The sequence below is a fragment of the Macrobrachium rosenbergii genome, chromosome 19 (assembly GCF_040412425.1).
Source record: "Macrobrachium rosenbergii isolate ZJJX-2024 chromosome 19, ASM4041242v1, whole genome shotgun sequence".
Classification (NCBI taxonomy): domain Eukaryota; kingdom Metazoa; phylum Arthropoda; class Malacostraca; order Decapoda; family Palaemonidae; genus Macrobrachium; species Macrobrachium rosenbergii.
This window is the reverse complement of record NC_089759.1, coordinates 6,519,759-6,545,669: the sequence shown is the minus strand read 5'-3', so window position 1 is coordinate 6,545,669 and position 25,911 is coordinate 6,519,759. Positions and strand designations below refer to the sequence as shown.

At 39.3% G+C, this 25,911-nt stretch overlaps 1 protein-coding gene across 1 annotated transcript in view; it reads right to left on the bottom strand.

The window, feature by feature from the left end:
• Positions 1-25,911, bottom strand: part of LOC136848594 (uncharacterized) — a 44,103-nt gene that overhangs the window by 8,547 nt on the left and 9,645 nt on the right. Inside the window, exons 3-4 of the mRNA XM_067120960.1 lie at positions 21,863-22,014; positions 20,386-20,493 (exon numbers count right to left, since the gene is read on the bottom strand). Of these exons, the coding sequence (XP_066977061.1) occupies positions 20,386-20,493; positions 21,863-22,014 (260 nt within the window). The remainder of the gene's footprint in view (positions 1-20,385; positions 20,494-21,862; positions 22,015-25,911) is intronic.

Here is a 25,911-nt window from a genome sequence, read left to right as displayed (position 1 = left end):
TACCAAAACATTCCTCCAGATAACTCATTTATATGTCACCTGTTCTAGCGTTTCCTTAATACACTTCCCAACTCTCCGAGACAGTCACTCTTTGTCAGTCTCCTTTGTTTAAGCGCTGGCCTTTCACCACTGTCTCACCCAGTGCCAAAATACCCAGCTTTCTCCACTGAAACAAATCAACTGTCATACATTATTCCTATATTCTATTCCATATTCAAGTCCATTCAGAACCCCAAAAGTGCAGCATCATCATTATTTTTGTCTCTCTTTATACAAATCCCATCCATCAAGCCCAAGAGTTCACTAACTTGATTTCATTTACTGAGGTATCAGTAACAGTATTCATAAGACTAATAATCAATAGAACAGTTTCTTTCATTAGTGTAGCTTATCTATGTCGTTTCGTGCTAATTTCCTTTAACTAAGAAAACATAACATTAAAGCTACTGTGTTAACATATGCCCTTGCTGAACACAATGTTAATACTATTCTTAATATTTACATTAAACTTGATTACTATGATTCAAATGTCAAAACAACACAGAGAGCATAGTCTGTGTCCACATATACAAAAAGCAATACTTTTTATATTACATAATACCATCAAAATATCAAACTGAGGCAGTTAACAGATTTCTTGAAGAAATGGATTGGAATAAGAGGTTTAGGCCAAAGACCACTGGGACCAATGAAGTCATTCGGAGCTGTGATGAATGAACATGATTCTAAAACAAACAGAAAACATATACTGAAATACACACACATACAGATGGATTACTTTTCTCCAATAAGAAACTATAAGTTGAAAACGTGTGGCCAATCTAAGGTGGGAATGATGTGTTGCATAGCCTCTGATAATGTTGTTAGCTGAAGGCCAAGGTTGGATATTTGCTTTAATATTTTTGTATTCTTGAACAAAAACTCTCAGTAAAAAACAGGCAGGGGTTTAGATTGAGGAACTACTTCCAAAGGATGAGTGTAAAAGAAATAGATTTCAGAATATTCAGTTTAGACTATTATCTATCCTAAAGAAACATTCAATGTTTTTAGCCAACTGTAAAACAGGATCAATGTTTGAAAAAAAAAATTTATGAAAACATGACACAAAACTAAAACAGCAAGCAGAAATACACTACAATTAATTTATCAATACAAAATCGAAATATTTTTTCCTTTCCATCCAGTTGCTGTAACTCTGTGGACACAATGCTTGCATTTCACAATGGTGTGCAACAGCCCTAATGTTTCGCCAAGTAATGCCGCACAACACCCACTGCTATCCAGAATATCAAGTTAAAGCTTATTATGATCACTGGGACGATTACAGTTCTGTATAGTCTTAAGACTCTAACTGGGACATAATACTGAAGTGGAGATTGTGGCCTGACAGTGATAATCTTGCTTTTGTGGTTAAGCTTTGACTTCGAGTGTGACATTTCTCTGGACACTGGCTCGACGGCAATGGATAACTCGTCTCTGACGAATATGTGGAACAGGATGTTAATGAAAAGCATGAATTTGATAAAGAAAAACCAGCAGTCAAAGAGCTTGACTTCCGCTGTCACTGGAAGATTTCTGCTTGTGTTTGAAAACAGTGTATAAAGGACAAGAAGGCTCGTCATGGACGTATTTGCTCTGGCTGTAACTTGCTCCAGCTGTATGAAGAGAGTCCCCCAGCTGACGAGCAGTAATAAGGTTGAGGGAACGAAAGCAGTTAGCAAGATGTAGCCTGGTCGACGATGCAGCTTGAAAACTAGCTCCATCCGGCTATTGTCGTCGAGGATTTTTCCTGAAATATCTGTCACTGAATACAGGTTGAGATCTCTGGGTCCAGAGTACTGGAATGAATCCTCTTCAAGTGAAAATACCACGTAACCTCCATAAATGGCTGCTAACTGGATGCCAACTGAACACTTCTGAACATCAAAAGGATAACCAAATAGTCTGAAGCCACACACAAACCTTGCTGTGTAATGGTCAGAGATTGTAAAAGCGTTTTCAGAACCTGGGTACGTCAGTTCTGGAAGAGAAAAGTAAAAAATAAAGGCTAAATTCTTGAGGACACTGCACAATAGAAGGTACATATTCAATGAATATTGAAATATGTCCTGGCTTCTGTTCACAAACAGTCCTCTATCACTGGGCTACCTCTAAAAAGCAAAACCTTTATATAATGGACTGCAAAATAATTCCACATCATTTATGATTTACAATTACCGCCACCAATCAATGCCATCATGAATATGGGATTACTGTAAGCATTATTTCCCTTCATATTATCAGACAGTAGTATTCTCTCAGACATTCATCGACTTTGAGTCTCTCAAAGAAACAGTGACTATGTTTTTAAAATGTCTTACTTATTCAAAATACCTTGGTGCAAGTTTTTCCTTCAAGGTCTAATAATAATTCTAGTGTGAAGCTTTGTTTAAAATTTTTCATGCTAAATTTCAATCTTAGTTCTGTTATTACTTACCTGTTGCTAGATTATTGAAATCAGCTTCAGTAGCATTATTTGCAGTGAAAATAGTCAAGTGGTTCTCCAAAAGTTCCTTCCTGCCATTTTCTATGTTTAACAGTTGATATGTAGGCCTCCAAATGCTGCCAACTTCTTCATTTGTCAAAGTTATTCCTCTTGCAGTTTTTCCTAAATGTTTCAAGGTCACTCTTGGGTCAACCCAGGTCAGATTGACCCTGAATTCCAGGGTAATTGCCATATTCATGTCATCTACATTAGTAATATGAAACAGCTGGATTCTTGAGGATAACTTCAGTGACCCTCCTCCTGGGCCTGTTGGTGGAACATTTTTCTGATACAGGTCATCAATGAGAATCCTATTGCAGCCTTGCTCACCACTTCCATCATCGCATTCAGTACGTAGGTTACAACGGAATTCCTGAGGAATACATTGGCCAGTTTTACACATGAATGCATCCTCTAGACAAGAGGATAAACTAAGTTCTAAGGCCTGGCCTTTTGCTTTGCCACATATTTCGTTCTCAACGATCCACGTATTTTGTCCGACAGGATATTGCTTAGCAGACATTGTCTCCATTTCCAGATATGTCATTTGTTCTATGGCACTCATTAGCTTCCAACTTGTGGAATTAATGTCCCATACTATAGCTAGATCATAATACCCTAGAAAAACAGGACGATTGTTATGATAACCATCAATACGAAATCTTGATTCAAGTTCATGCTCAAAGCATAAGCCTCTCAGACGAAAGAAATTATATCTGTGTGCCTGACAAGCTCCATAGTTCTTGGACAGTTTGGCACAACTCTCATCGTTATAATGACCCTTTGTGGTCAGGACTGCACAGTCAAAAGATTTACCCCCTGATGAAAAAGGTAAAGCAAAATTCAAGTATGATGGTACTTCATTTGTAGAAACGTCTCGCCAGATATTACCCTCACATTCATTTTTCAGACCTAGCCAGAGCTTCATAGCTCTTCCTGAGGTAGGAGCATCTTGAAAATCCACAAGACCTTGTGTGAGAGCGTTATTCTCTTCTGCATCCATTGGAACAGCAATGGAAAGATTGAGAAGTTTGCAGATCTCAACTGTACTTTGAAAACTACGTTGCTCAGGAAGTATAACGAAGTATTTATCTGATTTCCTGTGGAGGTTATACATTGTGTTTAGTCTTGACTAATATCAATTTGTTTATAAGAAATATCTTCAGGCAATCTACAAATATATGGCTTGAATACTACACAAAAAATAATGTATTAAGCAGGGTTATTCATGCCAGTTATTATATGCACTTGTGTCTTCACTGTACTAAGGATAAGAACTTAATTTGGCAGTTGTTACTTCACTTTGACTCAGCAGATTTATCGCCTGGTTATTAGAGATTGGATAATTGGCAATGTGGGTAATTCTCTCATCAGCATATGATAACAACTAGAGACTGCCGGGATACAATGAAATGGGTTTTATTAATAACACTGATTATGAAAAATACTGACTCGCATTTTTTCCTATTTATACTTCCACATCTTTGATCCGTATCGGACCAAACATACCTGCATAATGTCGATATATTTTGCCATTCTTCTTGCGCGCCAGAATTCTCGAATTGGGCATGATCTGAGTGGAAGAATTCCGGTTTATCAATGCTGTTGCAAGTAGCAAGTTCATGGACTTCACCTGAAGTCAGTATACTATCCCAGAAGATGAGCTGAGCTATGTCTCCAACCATAACCTGATGTTGTTTGAAAAATGGAAGAAGTATGTTGTGAAGTCTGGAGACCGAAAGTATTCTGGGGATACAACATCAGAAATTCTAAGCACACACTTTAAACAAATGGAGGCATTCAACTTGTCTTATCTCCTTTCAAAATGTATACATATGTTGTTTTTGTATGTTATAGTGTGGACCCCACCTATGCACCAGAAACAATCGACTCTTATCAAAGCACCCAAGTATGTACCCAACCCTCTCCTTTTCTCTCAACCTGTCTGTTTACAAACCTACTGAGTAAACAATATCCATTTTATCAGCCCTAACCCTGAAACGATGTACAAGCATACACAACCAAAGATGCCATGGTTTCTTCTTACATCACAGCGACAGAATAAGCCCATTCAAGCCCTGGAGTTCTTCTTTTTCCAGATCGTTATAATCATGCAACAAGGCTCTATAGGTGGTTAGTAACACCACTGTACTTTATGTGGTGCATTGCAAACATTACTAAATTGTGTTTGCTGCATCTCTCTATCCCTCAGTTGCACTTACTTTTAACCTTTTTCTTTACATCCATTCCCACTTCCTTTTTTCAATTTTGCTGCCCTAACCCTATGACTATTTCTCTTAGCACAACTGTGGGATTTTCTCCCTGTTCCATTTTTAGGTCCTTGTAATTCATCTGATTTATTTTCTCAGTCTCATTATCTTGCTATCCAACCATTCCAACTCCGTCTTTTCCCCGACTTGAGCATTGAATGGCTAAAAATGCCCTAGTGCCCAGCTGTATAGAATAAATTTCATGATTCATTCATTCATTCATACACCCATTAAAAAATAACAGATGAACATCACTTAGTATGATTAGAAAAGCAGGAAGCTAGACCCTTACACTGGTGAAGCATCGTTCTCAAAACTGTGCAGAGCTTAACACCAAACCTCAAAAACTATCAAGCAGCAAAAAAGTATCAGCAAAACCATAGTATTCCACCATCCAACAAATCATGCAGGGGAACTTGTTGCTGCTACATAAATATTCAAGAAACCTTCAAGACTGAGAGCATTATGAGTGAGAAAATGTGTAGCTCATAAGCTTACATACGATGGAGTTCCATTCCTAAACTGACAACTTCTTAATGAGATGATAAACAGTTTTTCCTAAAAGAGTGGCTTCAGAGAAAACTAAATTTTTTCAAGTAATTTGCATTTTGCATAGATATGCAAACCAGAGCCTTTTATATAATAAGTATCCTTCAGCATGAGCTGGAACAGTCATGGAATCTCCATAATATGGTAGTTAACTGGTGGAGATAAGGGGTGAGATAGGATAACCCTCACTTGCCTGATCTTACCACTTCACACAGTGGGGCAGTAGAGGTGGGTACAACCTATATAAAAGGCCCAGGTTTGTATACCCAGTAAAACACCAAAATACTCTTAAAAATTTGCTTTGTTCCTACAGGGATAGATACAACAGCTGCCTTTTATATTAGGATATCACAACTCCTCTAACCTCCTACCGGTCTGGTGAATAGGCTCTCCGCAGCAGTAGGGCCATGAACCAGAGAGCCCCAAAACTAGAGGGAATGCAAGGAACAAATTTTTGGAGAACCATGAGATCCCCATAGTTGTCAAGATGGTGGGCAGCTCATTCTGGTTGTTACCAAGTAACAGGTTCAGAAAAAAGCTCTAAAAGTCCTCCCTTCCCGTGCATTCTAAAACTGCTTAGAACAGTTGCTTGTTATGCACTTACCTGTATCTCATATGATACCAGAGTGCACTTCGGCCTGGACGGTGCTCTCTATATAGGAAAGGATGGAGGGGGAATACATTCATTCCATATTCACACCTCCAGATTCACACCAAACCTAGGTGCTTAGATGAGAAATGAAGTGTCTGACAGACACTCAGTAGACTACATAACTTGCTAGGCAGCCACCACAAGTCCCAAGGACTTATGGGCAACATCCTCCAGGTAGAGTGAGGTAGTCTGGCTATGCCAGACCCAGACATCTCTACTGTTTGCTCTATAAGAAAAACTTCTCTCTCACAGCATACACTAGATAATCTGCATGTGTGAAGGTGGAGAGTCTGAACTTCCTGATGGTACTTGCAAACGTGTGGTTTACACAGCTCTCTCCGTGCCTCGAACAAGACTGTCAGCAAATCTCCATGCCACTTGGTGTGCAATCAACAAGAAGCCACCAGAGTCATTCGAAGACCCAGGATGGCGAGCACTCTGTTGATCATCCTGCAGAGGAGATAAAAGGGTGGGAATGCATACTTATCCAGATTGTCCCAGGGATGTTGTAATGTATCCTATGTCGCTGCCCACACATCTGGAACTGGGGAACTGAAGACTGCAAGTTTTCTGTTCAATCAGGTTGCAAACAAATCGATCATGGGGAACAATCTCAAACAACTTCTCTGCAACTCTAGGGTGTAGGGACACTCCGCCCCCACCACCTGACCTTGATGACTGAGCTGATCTGGCAGAATATTCTGCCTGCCCAGAATGTATCTGGCCGACAACGCAATGGTTTGAAGAGCCACCCACTTGTGAATCTGGACCGCCAACTGGCACAGATCCCAAGACACTATCCACCACTGTCTGTTGACAAAGGCAACTAGTGTTACGTTGTCACTCATCAGCACCACCCAGTGCCCCCTCAAACAACCTTGGAATGCATTCAATACTAACCAAGAGGCATTTGCATCTCCAAGAAACTAAGACCAAGGCAACTTGACCAATGATTGTGCCTCCTGAGTATTATCTTAGACTAGCTCCATAGACGAAACAGTGGGCAGTTGAGAAGTGAGGTCACCTCCAAGAGATTACTACACTCGCACATGAGAACAATTCTCCCAAAAATGCTGCTCCATCTCTGCCTGTAGGGGTTCTAGAGGAGGGGAGCCGCGATCCCCCGAGACACAGGCTACCTCCTTTTCAGAAGAGGAGGAAACACCATACTTTTGATCCCTCTCTCGTTCTCAGTATCATCCACACTGGACAAACCTCTCCCCGGAGAAAGTAAATGAATCCCACAGGTTTGTGGTCTTAATGGAGTTCAGACCTCAATCCTGTTGCCCCTTGACTATGTAAGAAGACATCATGCACATGAGAGGTGGAAGATTGCCTCTACCTAAAGATGAATGTAAGGAAAACCCTGTCCTGCTGTTTGACCATGCATAATCTGGAGCCACACATGCAGAAGAGCAAACAGGTTGTGTATTATTATCCCCTTACAACTCAACAGATCCAAAGTGGAGGGGGGAGAGCAATACCTCAACCTGCAACTCAAACCTGGCCTCCAAACCCGGTATAAGAAGAGCAAGGGGGATGAGCAGAGAACCCTTACAGTTTGAGGCCGAGACGGTGGGTACACTGGCAACAGCCCAGCCCAAGATATGATGAACACACTACGGTGATCTGGCACCTCTGCTCTCATGCCATGAGAAAGAGCATAAGGGAAAAGTTCACCTGTGCTTCTTATGTGAGGCCTCGGACTTCCCCTTATTCTTCTTCTTCCTCCTGTGTAAAGGAAAAAGTCCAGGGAAAAGGAGGAGGATGAAGATGAGCTAGACAAAGATGGGCATGACAACAATGAAAAAGACAATGAAGATGAGGAAGAACAGCAAGTATATTTCTTACATTCCCCCTGAGACTTCTTGCTCATCTTCAACTGTGAAGGACTGGCTGAGGCTGGTACAGGAGAAGTCAAAGCATCTCTAGAGTTGGCTACTGGCAACACCAGTGCCATCAGAGGATCCCCTGTAGTAGATAAAGCAGCCATATGAACTGCAGATGCAGCAGGAGACACATCGGCAACCGGCTTGTCTCTCCCTTCTCTATTCAGGAGTTGACGAAAGAAGTCAGTGATGGAATATCTGGACGTCTCCCTACTGGCTACCTCATCCTCAGATGAGGGATGAATGGGTCTGTGAAAGTTTGGGATAGCTTACCCTCCTAGGTGGGGAAGATCCAGGAGTATGAAAAAGGGGGATGGCAATTGGAGCAAAAGGAACTGGAAGGATTCAGCGGCATCAGTGAGGCAGTGTTACAGCTGAAGACGACAACAAATGCTTCCTGACCTTTCTCCTTTTACCATATTTCTACCACCCAGGAGAGAACCAGGAAGTGCATACATAGCAGGGCAAGAATCAAGAGCAGCCCCTGCTCCAACAGTAAACTCCATCTCTAGAGAAAGACAAGTAAATGCACAGGACACACAAAACAGCAGAAAAAGAGCAATCACAGTAATTTCCTTATCTACAATTCAAAATCCAATGAGCACAATGGGGAAGAGAGTGATTGTGTTCTCTAAGCCTGGTGGCTGAAGAAAAAGTGAAGCAGAGAGACTTGACAAGTGATGGATTCCCCTCTCTCACACCCCTACCATCTCTACCACTTAACTACCTTGTCACCAGGATTCAACGACCGTTCCAACTCGTGCCAAAGAATACTCCTAATATAAAAGGCGATGGTTGTATTGCTGCAGGAACAAACAATAGTGAAGTCACAGCCATTTTCATTCTCTTGTGAGCTGTTTGTACAATACTACCACTTGCTCTCACACATAGTACTTGTGTCTTTATTCACTGGCAACAGGAACGGCAGTAAATACATGTTACAGAATTGAGAGCGGTTAATTTGTATCTAGGTATTTCTCTGGATGTTCAACATAAAATGTCAAATTTTTCAATGTGGAATCGGATATTACTCGGGGTTAAGATGGTCAATTTGCAAGAATCATGACGGACCTCCTACCACAAGAAACCTGGCCACATTTTCCAAGGAGCAGCCATGAATCAACTGCTTCCAGATCTCTGTTGCTTGGGCAGAGTCAAGAGGTCAACATCAGCCCCCTTATGCCCTTTGGGCAAAACTTCATCCTGGCACAAGGCCTGGTTAATCCAAACTAGTTAACCAGCCAACTGCATCCATTCTCCCACCATTCATATCAGCATTCATTACTCCATCTTTCTGGTTTACATTTACCATGACAAGCTATCTATATAGGTTAGGAAGACCAATTTTAACCACAAAATGAGAGAGACAGACAGACAGACAAACAGAACGATACGGAGAGAGAGAGAGAGAGAGAGAGAGAGAGAGAGAGAGAGAGAGAGAGAGAGAGAGAGATTCATTATTTATCCAAGATAAATTGCTGACTGAACAAAAAAATCCAGTCTTTACATCAGCGGAGACATTTACCCCAGTGCATAAAATCTTATGACGGATTCTAGCATGGAAGTCATGGTAACAATATATGCGTTATTGTCCACTATTGAATCATGACAAGCGCTTGTATCTAAGCTTGGATAAAATAAGAGCAATGAGTGAATGTTAACGCCTGAACCTCTGGGAAACATCAAGCATTACTGAAACTTACAAGAAACCTTTGCAGCCTGGTGAAACGGCAATTTGTTATATTTGGACCTAGTAGCCATTAGTAGGAAATATTCGCAAATTTTGACGAATCTTATGAACCATCTTCATCAGTTTATCTTAACCTAAATTATCTTTTCTCCTCGCTTGATATCTGTTTCCGTCTTGCCGATGAACAGTAACAGTTAAGTGATTCTTGTTTAAATTAATAATCAATATATATGATTTAAAACTTTGTTAAAACAACAGCACAACAGATCCCTTAAAGTAAAAATTGGACTATTGTTGAAGTACAATCTTCGTCTTTGTAATTTCTGGCTCTTGAAATTATCTATAAATGAGAGAGAGAGAGAGAGAGAGAGAGAGAGAGAGAGAGAGAGAGAGAGAGAGAGAGAGAGAGAGAGAGAGAGAGAGATACTATTGCTTTAATTTTGAACCTCGGTTTACAATCTGCCAATAACAAGAAGCAGGTTCTATAAACGTTTTCTGCAAACTCAATTCAAACGGTCTGCTTGTCAGTATTTCCTAGTAAGTACATTCATAAATTTGTGTATATAAGTGCAGATGTTAATTACTTATTGACTCTGATTATCATTCTTGACAGACAGACATAAACACCCAGATGCTTTTTTATGTTTATGTATCCACAGTAATGCGTTTTGTTTATATAATTTTCTTTCGTCATTAGCGGAAGCAAATCTTCTCTTTGTTTACTTAATGGCAGACTTATTAAGCGGCTTCCTCTGATAAACAAAAACTAATTACCTAAGTGGAGGTTCATCTCTATACATTACGACTGCAATTAGCAAGCCTTGATTGCTGTTAGGCTTTGGATAATACTAACCCAGGCGCCCTCACCATTCAGGAAATGACCATAACTGTGACATGCGCAGACAGTAAGTTTTGCGGGACTGAAAACCCCTTATAAAGTCTCTGTATTGTGAAAATTCCCTCAGAACGGAATTAAATATGATTGCTGATGACGCAGATCTTCACGAACGTTTCTTTCAATAGCGTAAAAACGATAACAAAGCGTTATTAATACGTCATGTAAGTTAAGTTTTATGGTATAGCACTGAAGAATTTTGGGAATAAAACATGTATGTACAGTTAATGAAAGTAATAACTCCCCGTCAGATTTTATTTTAAAGACTGTGGTATGATTTGTTTATGTTGAACACGTTGCTATGGCAACGGAAACTCATAAAAAATGAAAGAACTGAAACTTTTATTACATATTGGGGGACAAAGGAGGTAGGTAATCCATGAGAAACCTAACCTCACTTAGAACTTACAGGTGTTCTGGTGGCATCCCTTCACTCCTAAAGTATAGAAAAGTGCCTAGAAGTGAACAGATTGGCCCAATTATTTCTATTCTCGGTTTCCTGTAAAAGTTGTGATATCAATAATTGCTGTTCAGATTTGTTATCTACAAGTTTGTCTAGTTTTGGTAGTTCGGGAGAATATAATTAATAATTATTTGAAAATGTTCTCTCTCTCTCTCTGTTATATATATATTTGTTATGGACCTCATGGTATAATCAGTAGCACTATTTCCTACCAAGCAAGAGGTCCCAGGTTCACCTACGTGGTGAATTATGTAGCTGGTAGTTAAATGACTGTGGTGTTCACAACCAGAGGTAAAAGGAATATGGGCTGGCAACTTCTACCAAACAACTTTGTATATATATATATGATCATGAAGCTACAAATTTCGCTTAATATCAAATCCACGCTACCTGGGAATATCCCCGATGGGAATTATCACCGAAGGGGAATTTATAAGTGATAAATGGACGGGCACTGCCGAGTCTCAATCCCACGACACAGACGCGCATCCAGCGAATCCAGTTGGCGCTAACCACTGAGCTATCAAAGAGGTATAAGTTAACGCCGAGTCTGGTGTACTTTATTTACCCGTCGAGAGCGGGAAATATGCGTAACCGGCATTAACCCACCTCGACCATGATAGTTCATTGGTATGTTTGGAACACGCAGCTCTTTTTATGACATTTTTTTATCACCGTGATTTATATACGATCATGAAGCTACAAATTTCGCTTAATATCAAATCCCGTTACCTCAGGAATATCCCGATGAAATTATCACGAAGGGGAATTTATAAGTGATAAATGGACAGGCACTGCCAGTCTCGATCCCATGACACAGGCGCACATCCAGCGAATCAGTCGGCGCTAACCACTGAGCTATCAAGAGGTATAAGTTAACGCCAAGTCTGGTGTACTTTATTTACCCGTCGAGGTGGAAATTGTACTTAGCTTCGGCATTAACCCACCTCGACCATGATAGTTCATTGGTACGTTTGGAACACGCAGCTCTTTTTATGACTTTTTATCACCGTGATTTATATACGATCATGAAGCTACAAATTTCGCTTAATATCAAATCCACGCTACCTCTGGAATATCCCCGATGAAATTATCACGAAGGAATTTATAAGTGATAAATGGACGGGCACTGCCGAGTCTCGATCCCGACACAGACGCACATCCAGCGAATCCAGTCGGCGCTAACCACTGGCTATCAAGAGAGGTATAAGTTAACGCCAAGTCTGGTGTACTTTATTTACCCGTCGAGGCGGGGAAATTGTACTAACTTCTGCATTAACCCACCTCGACCATGATAGTTCATTGGTACGTTTGGAACACGCAGCTCTTTTTATGACATTTTTTATCACACCGTGATTTATATACGATCATGAAGCTACAAATTTCGCAATATCAAATCCCGCTACCTTGGGAATATCGATGAAATTATCACCGAAGGAATTTATAAGTGATAAATGGACGGGCACTGCCGAGTCTCGATCCACAACACAGGCGCGCATCCAGCGAATCCAGTCGCGCTAACCACTGAGCTATCAAGAGGTATAAGTTAACGCCGAGTCTGGTGTACTTTATTTACCCGTCGAGGCGGGAAATTGTACCAACCGGCATTAACCCACCTCGACCATGATAGTTCATTGATACGTTTTGGAACACGCAGCTCTTTTATGACATTTTTTATCACACCGTGATTTATATACGATCATGAAGCTACAAATTTCGCTTAATATCAAATCCACGCTACCTCAGGAATATCCCCGATGAAATTATCACCGAAGGAGAATTTATAAGTGATAAATGGACGGGCACTGCCGTCTCGATCCACGACACAGGATGGCGCATCCAGCAAATCCAGTCGGCGCTAACCACTGAGCTATCAAAGAGGTATAAGTTAATGCCGAGTCTGGTGTACTTTATTTACCCGTCAAGGCGGGAAATTGTACTTAACTTCGGCATTAACCCACCTCGACCATGATAGTTCATTGGTACGTTTGGAACACGCAGCTCTTTTATGACATTTTTTATCACACCGTGATTTATATACGATCATGAAGCTACAAATTTCGCTTGATATCAAATCCACGCTACCTCAGGAATATCCCCGATGAAATTATCACCGAAGGGGAATTTATAAGTGATAAATGGACGGGCACTGCCGAGTCTCGATCCCACGACACAGACGCGCATCCAGCGAATCCAGTCGACGCTAACCACTGAGCTATCAGGAGAGGTATAAGTTAACGCCAAGCCTGGTGTACTTTATTTACCCGTCGAGAGCGGGAAATTGTTCTTAGCCGGCATTAACCCACCTCGACCATGATAGTTCATTGGTACGTTGGAACACGCAGTTTTTTTATGACATTTTTATCACACCGTGATTTATATACGATCATGAAGCTACAAATTTCGCTTAATATCAAATCCACGCTACCTCGGGAATATCCCCGATGGGAATTATCACCGAAGGGGAATTTATAAGTGATAAATGGACGGGCACTGCCAGTCTCGATCCCACGACACAGACGCCGCATCCAGCGAATCCAGTCGACACTAACCACTGCGTGGATTTGATATTAAGCGAAATTTGTAGCTTCATGATCGTATATAAATCACGGTGTGATAAAAAGTCATAAAAAGAGCTGCGTGTTCCAAACGCACCAATGAACTATCATGGTCGAGGTGGGTTAATGCCGGCTAAGTACAATTTCCCCACTCGACGGTAAATAAAGTACACCAGACTCGGCGTTTACTTATACCTCTTGATAGCTCAGTGGTTAGCGCCGACTGATTCGCTGGATGCGCCGTCTGTGTCGTGGGATCGAGACTCGGCAGTGCCCGTCCATTTATCACTTATAAATTCCCTTCGGTGATAATTCCTTCATCGGGATATTCCCGAGGTAGCGTGGATTTGATATTGATAAAATTTGTAGCTTCATGATCGTATATAAATCACGGTGTGATAAAAAATGTCATAAAAAGAGCTGCGTGTTCCAAACGTAATAATGAACTATCATGGTCGAGGTGGGTTAATGCTGAAGCTAAGTACAATTTCCCGCCTCGACGGGTAAATAAAGTACACCAGACTCGGCGTTAACTTATACCTCTCTTGATAGCTCAGTGGTTAGCGCCGACTGGATTCGCTGGATGCGGCGTCTGTGTCGTGGGATCGAGACTCGGCAGTGCCCGTCCATTTATCACTTATAAATTCCTTCGGTGATAATTCCCCATCGGGATATTCCTGAGGTAGCGTGGATTTGATATTAAGCGAAATTTGTAGCTTCATGATCGTATATAAATCACGGTGTGATAAAAATGTCATAAAAAGAGCTGCGTGTTCCAAAAGTACCAATGAACTATCATGGTCGAGGTGGGTTAATGCCGAAGTTAAGTACAATTTCCCGCCTCGACGGGTAAATAAAGTACACCAGACTCGGCGTTAACTTATACCTCTCTTGATAGCTCAGTGGTTAGCGTCGACTGGATTCGCTGGATGTGCGTCTGTGTCGTGGGATCGAGACTCGGCAGTGCCCGTCCATTTATCACTTATAAATTCCCCTTCGGTGATAATTCCCCATCGGGAATATTCCCGAGGTAGCGTGGATTTGATATCAAGCGAAATTTGTAGCTTCATGATTGTATATAAATCACGGTGTGATAAAAAAATGTCATAAAAAGAGCTGCGTGTTCCAAACGTACCAATGAACTATCATGGTCGAGGTGGGTTAATGCCGAAGTTAAGTACAATTTCCCGCTCTCGACGGGTAAATAAAGTACACCAGACTCGGCGTTAACTTATACCTCTTGATAGCTCAGTGGTTAGCGTCGACTGGATTCGCTGGATGTGCGCCTGTGTCGGGATCGAGACTCGGCAGTGCCCGTCCATTTATCACTTATAAATTCCCCTTCGGTGATAATTCCCCATCGGGAATATTCCCGAGGTAGCGTGGATTTGATATTAAGCGAAATTTGTAGCTTCATGATTGTATATAAATCACGGTGTGATAAAAAAATGTCATAAAAAGAGCTGCGTGTTCCAAAAGTACCAATGAACTATCATGGTCGAGGTGGGTTAATGCAGAAGCTAAGTACAATTTCCCCGCTTTCGACGGGTAAATAAAGTACACCAGACTCGGCGTTAACTTATACCTCTCTTGATAGCTCAGTGGTTAGCGTCGACTGGATTCGCTGGATGTGCGTCTGTGTCGTGGGATCGAGACTCGGCAGTGCCCGTCCATTTATCACTTATAAATTCCCCTTCGGTGATAATTCCCCATCGGGAATATTCCCGAGGTAGCGTGGATTTGATATCAAGCGAAATTTGTAGCTTCATGATTGTATATAAATCATGGTGTGATAAAAAATGTCATAAAAAGAGCTGCGTGTTCCAAACGTACCAATGAACTATCATGGTCGAGGTGGGTTAATGCCGAAGCTAAGTACAATTTCCCCACTCTCGACGGGTAAATAAAGTACACCAGACTCGGCGTTAACTTATACCTCTCTTGATAGCTCAGTGGTTAGCGTCGACTGGATTCGCTGGATGCTGCGTCTGTGTCGTGGGATCGAGACTCGGCAGTGCCCGTCCATTTATCACTTATAAATTCCCCTTCGGTGATAATTCCCCATCGGGGATATTCCCGAGGTAGCGTGGATTTGATATTAAGCGAAATTTGTAGCTTCATGATCGTATATAAATCACGGTGTGATAAAAAAATGTCATAAAAAGAGCTGCGTGTTCCAAACGTACATATGAACTATCATGGTCGAGGTGGGTTAATGCAGAAGCTAAGTACAATTTCCCCGCTCTCGACGGGTAAATAAAGTACACCAGACTCAGCGTTAACTTATACCTCTCTTGATAGCTCAGTGGTTAGCGTCGACTGGATTCGCGTCTGTGTCGTGGGATCGAGACTCGGCAGTGCCCGTCCATTTATCACTTATAAATTCCCCTTCGGTGATAATTCCCCATCGGGGATATTCCCGAGGTAGCGTGGATTTGATATTAAGCGAAATTTGTAGCTTCATGATCGTATATAAATCACGGTGTGATAAAAAAATGTCATAAAAAGAGCTGCGTGTTCCAAACGTACCAATGAACTATCATGGTCGAGGTGGGTTAATGCCGAAGCTAAGTACAATTTCCCCGCTCTCGACGGGTAAATAAAGTACACCAGACTCGGCGTTAACTTATACCTCTCTTGATAGCTCAGTGGTTAGCGTCGACTGGATTCGCTGGATGCGCGTCTGTGTCGTGGGATCGAGACTCGGCAGTGCCCGTCCATTTATCACTTATAAATTCCCCTTCGGTGATAATTCCCCATCGGGGATATTCCCGAGGTAGCATGGATTTGATATTAAGCGAAATTTGTAGCTTCATGATCGTATATAAATCACGGTGTGATAAAAAAATGTCATAAAAAGAGCTGCGTGTTCCAAACGTACCAATGAACTATCATGGTCGAGGTGGGTTAATGCCGAAGCTAAGTACAATTTCCCCGCTCTCGACGGGTAAATAAAGTACACCAGACTCAGCGTTAACTTATACCTCTCTTGATAGCTCAGTGGTTAGCGTCGACTGGATTCGCTGGATGCGCGTCTGTGTCGTGGGATCGACACTCGGCAATGCCCGTCCATTTATCACTTATAAATTCCCCTTCGGTGATAATTCCCCATCGGGGATATTCCCGAGGTAGCGTGGATTTGATATTAAGCGAAATCTGTTGCTTCATGATCGTATATAAATCACGGTGTGATAAAAAAATGTCATATATATATATATATATATATATATATATATATATATATATATATATATATATATATATATATAACTGAATCACGAAAATATGGAACGTGATGAATATATAAATAAAGATAAAATCCACGAAGGAAACAGAAACACTGGAGTGCTGCGAGGCCTTTCGACACTTACGTCCTTTACTTAGCAGGCTGAAGAAATATAAAAGTAGGTTTACAAAGAAAGCTCATATAAATGACAGATGGGGATTATAAAGGAATCCAACACAACTGAAGAATAAGTAGAACTGTCAAAACAGGGTTAAATATTTAAGAGGTTTTACAAAGGATTACGATCAACCGTTCAGAAGCAGGGACAGGACAATTAAAAGATTACACAGGGTCGTGACTGACCACCCAAAAAATATTAGTACAACAAAATAATTCTCTTTTTTGTAAACAATAATAATTTTTGCAAGATGAACATTTTTACAAATAAAAAATATATTAAACATACAGATACATAGAAAATATATATCAAGTAACTAACTTGTAATTAAGTCAGTGATTTTATCTTTCAGGTCATTCTTGAACATTTTTCTAATACAGGGGTCCAAATAATACATGCCAGGGCTAAGGTTAAAATTACAGCTGGAAGCAAGCTGGATGATAGCGGACTCCAATAGATTTCTTGAAGAGAAATCTTTCGATCTGGCAATCACTGAACTTTCAGTCCAATTTATCCTGTGAGAGTTTTCACTTAAATGAATGAATATAGCATTGGATGCTTGTCCAGTTTTGACTGAATACTTATGTTGCTTAATACGTACATCTAAATCTTTGCTAGATTGACCAATATAAAAAGAGGGCAGTCCAAACATGGAATTTTATATATTATGTTGTTGTTTTCTTTAGGGCTATTTTTATTAACATTCTTTTGAGTGTGTTATTATAAGAAAAAACGAGGTTGACATTAAAAGGTTTTAACAATGATTTTATGTTTTCAAAACCACTAAAATAAGGCAAGCTGAGAATGTTCTTAGGGGTTCCTTTCTTCATGTTACTTTCACTATAAAGCTTTTTGTGGGCTTTGTTATAACAAATATCTAGTATATGTGAAGGATAACTTAAATCTGTCCCTATTTTTCTTATGTATTCAATTTCTTGATCCAAATACTGGGGACTGACAATGCGCAAAGCTCGTAAAAACATAGAGGAAAAAATTGATATTTTGATGTTAAGGTGATGGCCTGAATAAAAATGGACATAAGTTAAGTTGTTGGTTGGTTTCCTATAAATACTGAAATACTTAATTACAAGTTAGTTACTTGATATATATTTTCTATGTATCCGTATGTTTAATATAATTTTTTATTTGTAAAAATGTTCATCTTGCAAAAATTATTATTGTTTACAAAAAAGGGAATTATTTTGTTGTACTAATATTTTTGGGTGGTCAGTCACACCTGTATAATCATTTAATTGTCCTGTCCCTGCTTCTGAACGGTTGATCCTAATCCTTTGTAAAACCTCTTAAATATTTAACCCTGTTTTGGCAGTTCTACTAATTCTTCAATTGTGTTGGATTCCAGGTACATATGTTTCCTTTATAATCCCCATCTGTCATTTATATGAGCTTTCTTTGTAAACTTACTTTTATATTTCTTCAGCCTGCTAAGTAAAGGACGTAAGTGTCGAAAGGCCTCGCAGCACTCCAGTGTTTCCGTTTCCTTCATTGATTTGATCTTATATATATATATATATATATATACATATATATATATATATATATATATATATATATATATATATATATATATATATATATATATATATATATATATATTGTCACGATGTGTATCAAGTACCTGGTTATTACACAACTAATCTCAAAATTCAAAAATATACCTCAGTTCAGCCAGATACCTAACTCTCATAACATTAATTATTACGACTGAGTACTCTAACGGTAACAGTGATCCCTTAAAAAAAAACTTATTTATCAATCACTTGAAAAATCAAACTAAGTCTATCAGAATATGTGTGAGGTATCAAAATTTAAACTAGATATATTCTAGAGTAGAAGGGCATCACTCCATCAAAAAACTCTAACTGTTTCCCTGGTTTTAATTCACTTAAGCAAAACTAAAGAACAAAACATGTTTATCACTTTGCCTTATGCACACACGATCAATCCTATTCACTGGTGATCAATAAATGAAACACTTTTTCTAAAAATGTTAAATACAAAAATTTATTTTTAAATTCAAAGTTTATAATTAGAATTCACAATCTATTATAATTAGAATTCACAATCTGAAAAATTTATTATTACTTGAAAATAGCACAACACTTAATTAATTCTTGAATTAAATTATGAAACATAACTAATTCACAAAAACTTGATCAGGAATTTAAATTAATCAAGCAAAATTTAAACTATCAAGAATTACTCAAGATTTAAAAAGAAAATCTTAAATGAAATATTAAATTAAATCAAGTATGCAATGTTAAATTACCAAGAAATATTTAAAATGCTACGTAAATAAATGTTACATCACAAACATAAAAAATGTGAAAATATAAAGAGATTGTAAATAGAAAAACACACAGAAATACACATAAGATTTATCAATAATGATTTTACTCGTTCAAAATTTCCTAACTTATCATACCATGGTATTAATAAGTAAAATTCACGTTGCCTTACACAAACTTGTGAAAACCTCTGCTGCAGCTGTGTTACCACAAAACACTTTTTTACCAGGCGCCGTTACAAACTAAATAACTTTACTAAATTCAGATCTCAAAAGTTAATGCTAATACGTGACCACAAAACACTAAGTTAAAAGTAATCTCTTTCTAAGAACGAGAGAGAGAGAGAGAGAGAGAGAGAGGGAACCAAATCAACTGGTCTCAGAAATCAGAATGAAACAAATTTTAGAATTCCAGTAACACGTGAAACAATTACGTGATGTCATTAAAGCATTTTGGGTACGAGATACAAAAGTTCTAGAAGCAGGGAGGTGACGTCATTAAACCATTTTGGGTGCGAGATACAATGGAGAAGCTTCTAGAAGGAAAATGACGTCATCCCAGCAAAACGTTTTGAACGCAATCTTACAAAACATGGCGTACGTGACTCAAACAAAGCATGTAACAACATGAAATCCCTCGTCTTGAGCCCATATGGGACGAATCAGTATTTGTTTTCCAAACCTGTCATCACTAACCCAAAACAAAGCGCTCTCTCTTATCTCAACTGATGACAATTGAAATGAAACAAGTCCTTGCTGGACATACACACGTGTTCATATACTACGCTTTTATGAAGAAAGATATTACTCATTCTAAAATACGTTAATATTAAAATTGTATTATCAATTCTAAATTACGCTATTAAGTTACTTAATCATTAGTTCTTTTGAGATCTGATGCCAAACTAAAGATGACACTTCAATAATCATTATCATTACACATAACACATGAAAAAAAGTAAATATGGCAAAATTATAGGAGGATATACGTATTACAAGGCAACATCATGAAAAAAAATATATATATATATATATATATATATATATATATATATATATATATATATATATATATATATATATATATATATATATATATATATATATATATATATATATATATATATATATATATATATATATATATATATATATATATGTATGTATACTGTTTGAAACTTACCTGACTTGGATCGAAACCGCCTCCAATTGTATCCTGTTCTTGACCAAGCACCAAAGAGCCATTCATGTTGAGAGACCAACTTGGACTGAGAGGACCCTCGAAAAATTTCTGAAAAGTATGAGCAACTGAATGATAATGTGGAAATTCTCTTATCAATATGTTTATAGTTAACATAGGTGCTATTAATATATTTTGGCCTGCTGACTTCAAATTATTATGTCGTGATGACACATTATTTAATACAACGGAGATTCCCAGGCTGCCCTGGGCTGCCTTGAGAACAACATATTTGGGTACCTATGGAAGAGTTTTGTGAGACATGAACTCATCAGCTGATTAATATAATCTCATATTTTTCAAGCTTTCAGGCAGAACCCTTCTTTTACTCCTTCATAAAATCTTATGCCTTTTACTATGAGTAAAATTCCCTCGCAGGTTTGGTTTCGAGGGATAGGGAGGGAGGCAAATAATTACAAAACATGGTAAGCCCAACGAGTCTAACCAGACTAGCAGACTATAGGACACTAACGTTATAAGGCGATAAGTTTGGATCTTTCCATAAACTTCTGAATATTAGTTCCTCACTCTTGTTAAGAGAATAACGAATATAATTAGAGAATTTGTAAATTTTCCCTTGGGCTCACGCCTCCCCTGAAAATTGCTGACGTCCCCCTAATGGGGGCTATATGGGATCCACCCGAAATGGATGGGGCCCACTTCCACGGAACTATAACTGCCAGAGTTGGTAATTTCTCAAGTTACCAGGGTAAAATGAATGGGTTATTTTTCGGTAGGGGAATGCAACATGGCCAAAATTCTGGACATTCCTGAGGGGCAAAATCAGTATATTCCTCTATCATGCATGAACAGTAAAAAAAATCCTTGTTTTTTCTTAAAATCTAATAAACCATCGCAAAGGCATATTAGTGTTGCATGAATATGATACTTAAAGGCACTGCTTTCGTGTGTGGAGAACCCGTCATGTATTTTTTGATCGAGTACTTACAAATATTTTATGAGAACATGCTTGCCTCCTCATATATATATATATATATATATATATATATATATATATATATATATATATATATATATATATATATATGTGTCCCTGTAATCGTTCTTTGTGCTTGGTAATTTTGACAAAAGTTGCGAGCACAGTTTTAAAAATGTAAAAAAATGAATCGCTCTTATTTGGTCATAGTTTTCTGAAGAAAATTTACTCCGATGTTTTAATCTTTTTACCTACAGCTGAGCACAGAGGTGGGGGGGAAAAGTTGGAGATGAATTCTAAAACAAGAATTACAAAAAAAAAATCATTAAATACAAAAGAATATAACAGACAATCTGAAGACGAGAATTACTGGAGATATTTTCTGAGAGACAGAAATCAGGGGAAGAATGGAGATGAAGTTCAGAGGGAGAATTCTAAATAGGAAAAAAATTCATGTAGAAAATAAGTCGGCCAATCAGCTACCTTTCCTTGCCAGTAGATGACGTAGGATGAGTTTCCTATGACATGGCACAAGTGATTCCAGGTCTCGGGAAAAATTTTCCAGGCGTCGTTTGCCATGTCTTCCGTGGCGAGCCGGGACGACAAGAAGGCCCTGAGATTGAACTCTTCGTGATCTGGATAAAGGGAATTATCATTATTACTATTATTGGGAGAAAACCTCTCTACCACGAGGGTTCATAAATGTTCTAAAGAGTCCACGATAATATCATTGTTAAAGGATCGAGTAGAATTTTATAAAAGCTTTCGAACCCTTCTCTGGGTTCATCTTGAACCCGGAGTAGGGTTCGAAAGCCCTTATAAATTTTACATGAGCCTTTAACAATTATATTATTGTGGACCCTTTAGAACATTATTATTATTATTATTATTATTATTATTATTATTATTATTATTATTATTATTATTATTATTAATGCTAAGAAACTGACAATCTCGTGAACAACAGTTTGTGTAAAAAAAATCCACAATTATATAGTAAACTATATTTAAATGTAAAATTTACAAGCTTGTATACTGTACATAGTAATGTAGTTTACTATATAATTGTAGATTTTCATTACAAACATTATTATCACAATTATTATTATTATTATTATTGCTAAGAAATTCACAATCTCGTGAGCAACAGTCTGTGTAATAAAAATCCACCATTACGTACTAAACTATATTACTATTTGAAATGCAAAAGCAAAGACTTTCCAACAGCTGAACGGTTCCTCATCAGCGTTTACGTTAAAATATTTTAACATAAACACTGAACGGTGTTCGAAGGCTTTGCTTTGGTATTTTACTCAGTAATATAGTTTACAATATAATTGTAGATCATTATTATTATTATTACAATATTACTCATAGTAGCATGAGTCTTGATATGGGGAAACAAATCCACAGCTATGAATGGGCACAAATATATTTAAGAATAAATCTCTACAGGGAGCATTCGGGAATCTGTTCGATTCCCCTTTGCAAAAGGGGAAATCGAACAGATTCCCGAAAGCTCTCTGTAGAGATTTATTTTTAAATATATCTGATCAGATCCCCGAAAGCTATCTTTATAGATTTATTTTTACATATATCTGTACCCATACTTAACTGTGGATTTGTTTCTCCATTATTATTATTATTATTATTCACCCTCACTCATTCACAATGTAAGTACTAAAAATAAAAAAAAAATTGCAGAAAAAATGTAATACGTATTATTCTTTGGAAGCTTGAATTTCAAGCCAATACCCCTGTGGTGGGCTTGCTCCATATGAATAGGTTTCATCTACTGAATAAAAAAAAAAAAATACTATGACACAGAACTCGGCATAAGTTACAAAATCTCAACTATAGTTACAAAACTATTATAGTCATACTTAGTTTTATTCCGACTGTTGCCGGTCTCACTGTGACGCATTGCCAAAGGAACCAGGACTATATTTAGTCTATATTCTTATCCTAGGCCCTTCTGGCTCTCAGGCATCAGTGTGGCCCACAACCTGTAGCACGAGAACCCAACCCTACTTTGGACACTAAAACATCTTAACTTCTCGTGGGCAAAACTTTTTAACCAGCTTAAAATCACTAAGGACAACTTCCGCATGATGTAGCTTTCTCATTTACAAGAGATTTATGATGATTATTGTTCAGGGAACTTTTATTTTGTCTGCAAGGAAAGTTCTGTTATCAGTATGATCTGAAGCTTCCTGCTTTTATCTCATGACAAGCAAATAGACATTTCTTTTTTCATTTTTAGCTATTTGTAGTCCCCACTCTTCCCCATATTATCATTATTATTATTATTCAGAAGATGAACCCTATTCATATGGAAAAAGCCCACCACAGGGGCCACTGATTTGAAATTCAAGCTTTTCTTATTATTATTAATATTATTCAAAAGATGAAACCTATTCATAAAGAACAAGCCCACCAAAGGGGCCACTGACTTGAAATTCAAGCTTTTATTATTATTGTTATTATTAAAATATTCAGAGGATGAACCCTACTCAAATGGAACAAGCCCACCGAGGGGCCAATGATTTGAAATTCAAGCTTTTATTATTATTTAAACAAAATGGCAGTTTCAACAGCATTTATTTTATATAATAAACGCTCAATTCGTCTTATTAATGGTTTTTCTTGCGCTGGAATGGTTGCAAGCAATTGACCAATATTCATATCCGGTGGTTTTGTGATGTGTAGGAGGTAGTTCTCGTTGAATGTCGACTAGTTTCGCCCTCCTCGTTAGGGCATCATTCAAGACAGGATCGCAGGATGCAATGGCTGTAAAGCGTGGATTTTTCATCTTTTATCCGTGTTTGTTGGATTGTGGACTTAGTCGCTTCATTCTTCATTGGCTATCCGGCCATGACATCATTGGAAGGGCGGCTCCTGATTGGCTGTCTTCTCCTCGATCTAAGCCTACTGCTGATAGGCGATGGTGCGATTTCTCGAGGAAGGCGCGTTAACCGACCGTTCGACTCCCGAGGTGAAGGGCGGCGCCTCTGCCTCCCTCAGGTGTTGGAAGGGCGTCCTCGGAGCGAGGGTTAAAGTCGTCCTCGACGTCGGGGCGTCTTTGGGTCGTAGGTGGGTGCGAGGGGCGATCTTGCAGGTCATCCTCGGGGTGAGATCTCACTAGGCGATCACCCTCGGTGCTCTGGAGGTCGTCCTCGAGGGGCGTAGGTTGGGATGCGGGTCTTGCCTGGGTGTCCTCGGCTTTCCTGACGGCTGTAGGGAGAAGGAAGGTCTCCTGAGTTATATTAAGGCTCGGTTTTTCCTTCCCTATGTGGAGTGCCTCTAGGATGCGAAGACGACGAAGGTCGGGGGCGCTGTCTATAATCTCGAAATGTCCGACAATGTCGCTGCGGCGGATCCTCTGGTTGTGGACAGTCTTCCAGTGATTAAAGATGGTTCCCTCCTGGGCATGGCAGGAGATCCGTTTGGAGAGGCGCATGGATGTCATACTGATGTAAGTTCCGGGGCATCCTCGGAAAGGGCACGTGTATCGGTATATGACATTCGTCCTCTTCATGGGATCTTGGGGAGGGGCAGGGTTGTTCTTCATCACTAGACTGCACGTCTTCTTGCTCCTGTAGAAGATAACCAGTTGGATCTTCTTGCTGCTGTCGGTGGGGGCGACGTTGTGCCTAATGATATTTTTCAGGGCTCGTTCGTCCTCCTTATATCGTGAGTGGCAGTTCCCTTTGTAGAAGAGGGTGATCATCTCTGGTGTATCTCGTCTCTCCTCTTGGTTATACCACTTCTCCATCGTCCTTCTGTAGGCGGCCTGGATGCTCCTGTTCAGATGACCATTATTAAGTAAAATACCTGGGAGGCCGGTTCCATTTCACGGTGAGTGTCGGTCCACAACGAACAGTGGGTAAGGCCCCTCCTGGCGTAGGCGGTGATGGTGGAGTTCTTGTACCTCTCGGGGCACTCGCTGTCGCCGTTCAGGCACATACCAAGGTTCGTAGGTTTGGTATACACCGTGGTAGAGAACGAGTCCTCCTTCAGCTCAACAAGGACATCCAGGAAGGGTAGGCGGCCGTCCTCGCTGTGTTCAATGGTAAAGCGGAGACTGCTGTGTCGGTGGAAGGCTGCACGCAGTTCATCAATCTCTTCGCTGGAACCGGCAAGTTTAAAGGTGTCATCAATATACCGGACGTACATGGATGGCTTCGTGATCTCTACAAAAACCCTTTCTTCCACCACCCCATGTAAAAGTTCGCAAACAGGACTCCTAGGGGGGATCCCATTGCGACGCCGTTTCGACGTATCACGAAGAACCCTGTAGATGAAATCAAACGAGAGGCTAATAGAATCATCGAAACCATCAATGCCGCCACCAATGCAACCCACCTTAACCCCATTACAGGCGATTTTAATCTTGGCTATATTTATGGTAACGTAAAGACTCATAAACGCAATAACCCCCTTAACCAATCATCAGTCAAATTCCTGCCCCTACTTACCACCTTGCAAAGAAAATTATACCCTCCTTAACCCCTTATAATCCTTCTACCTAT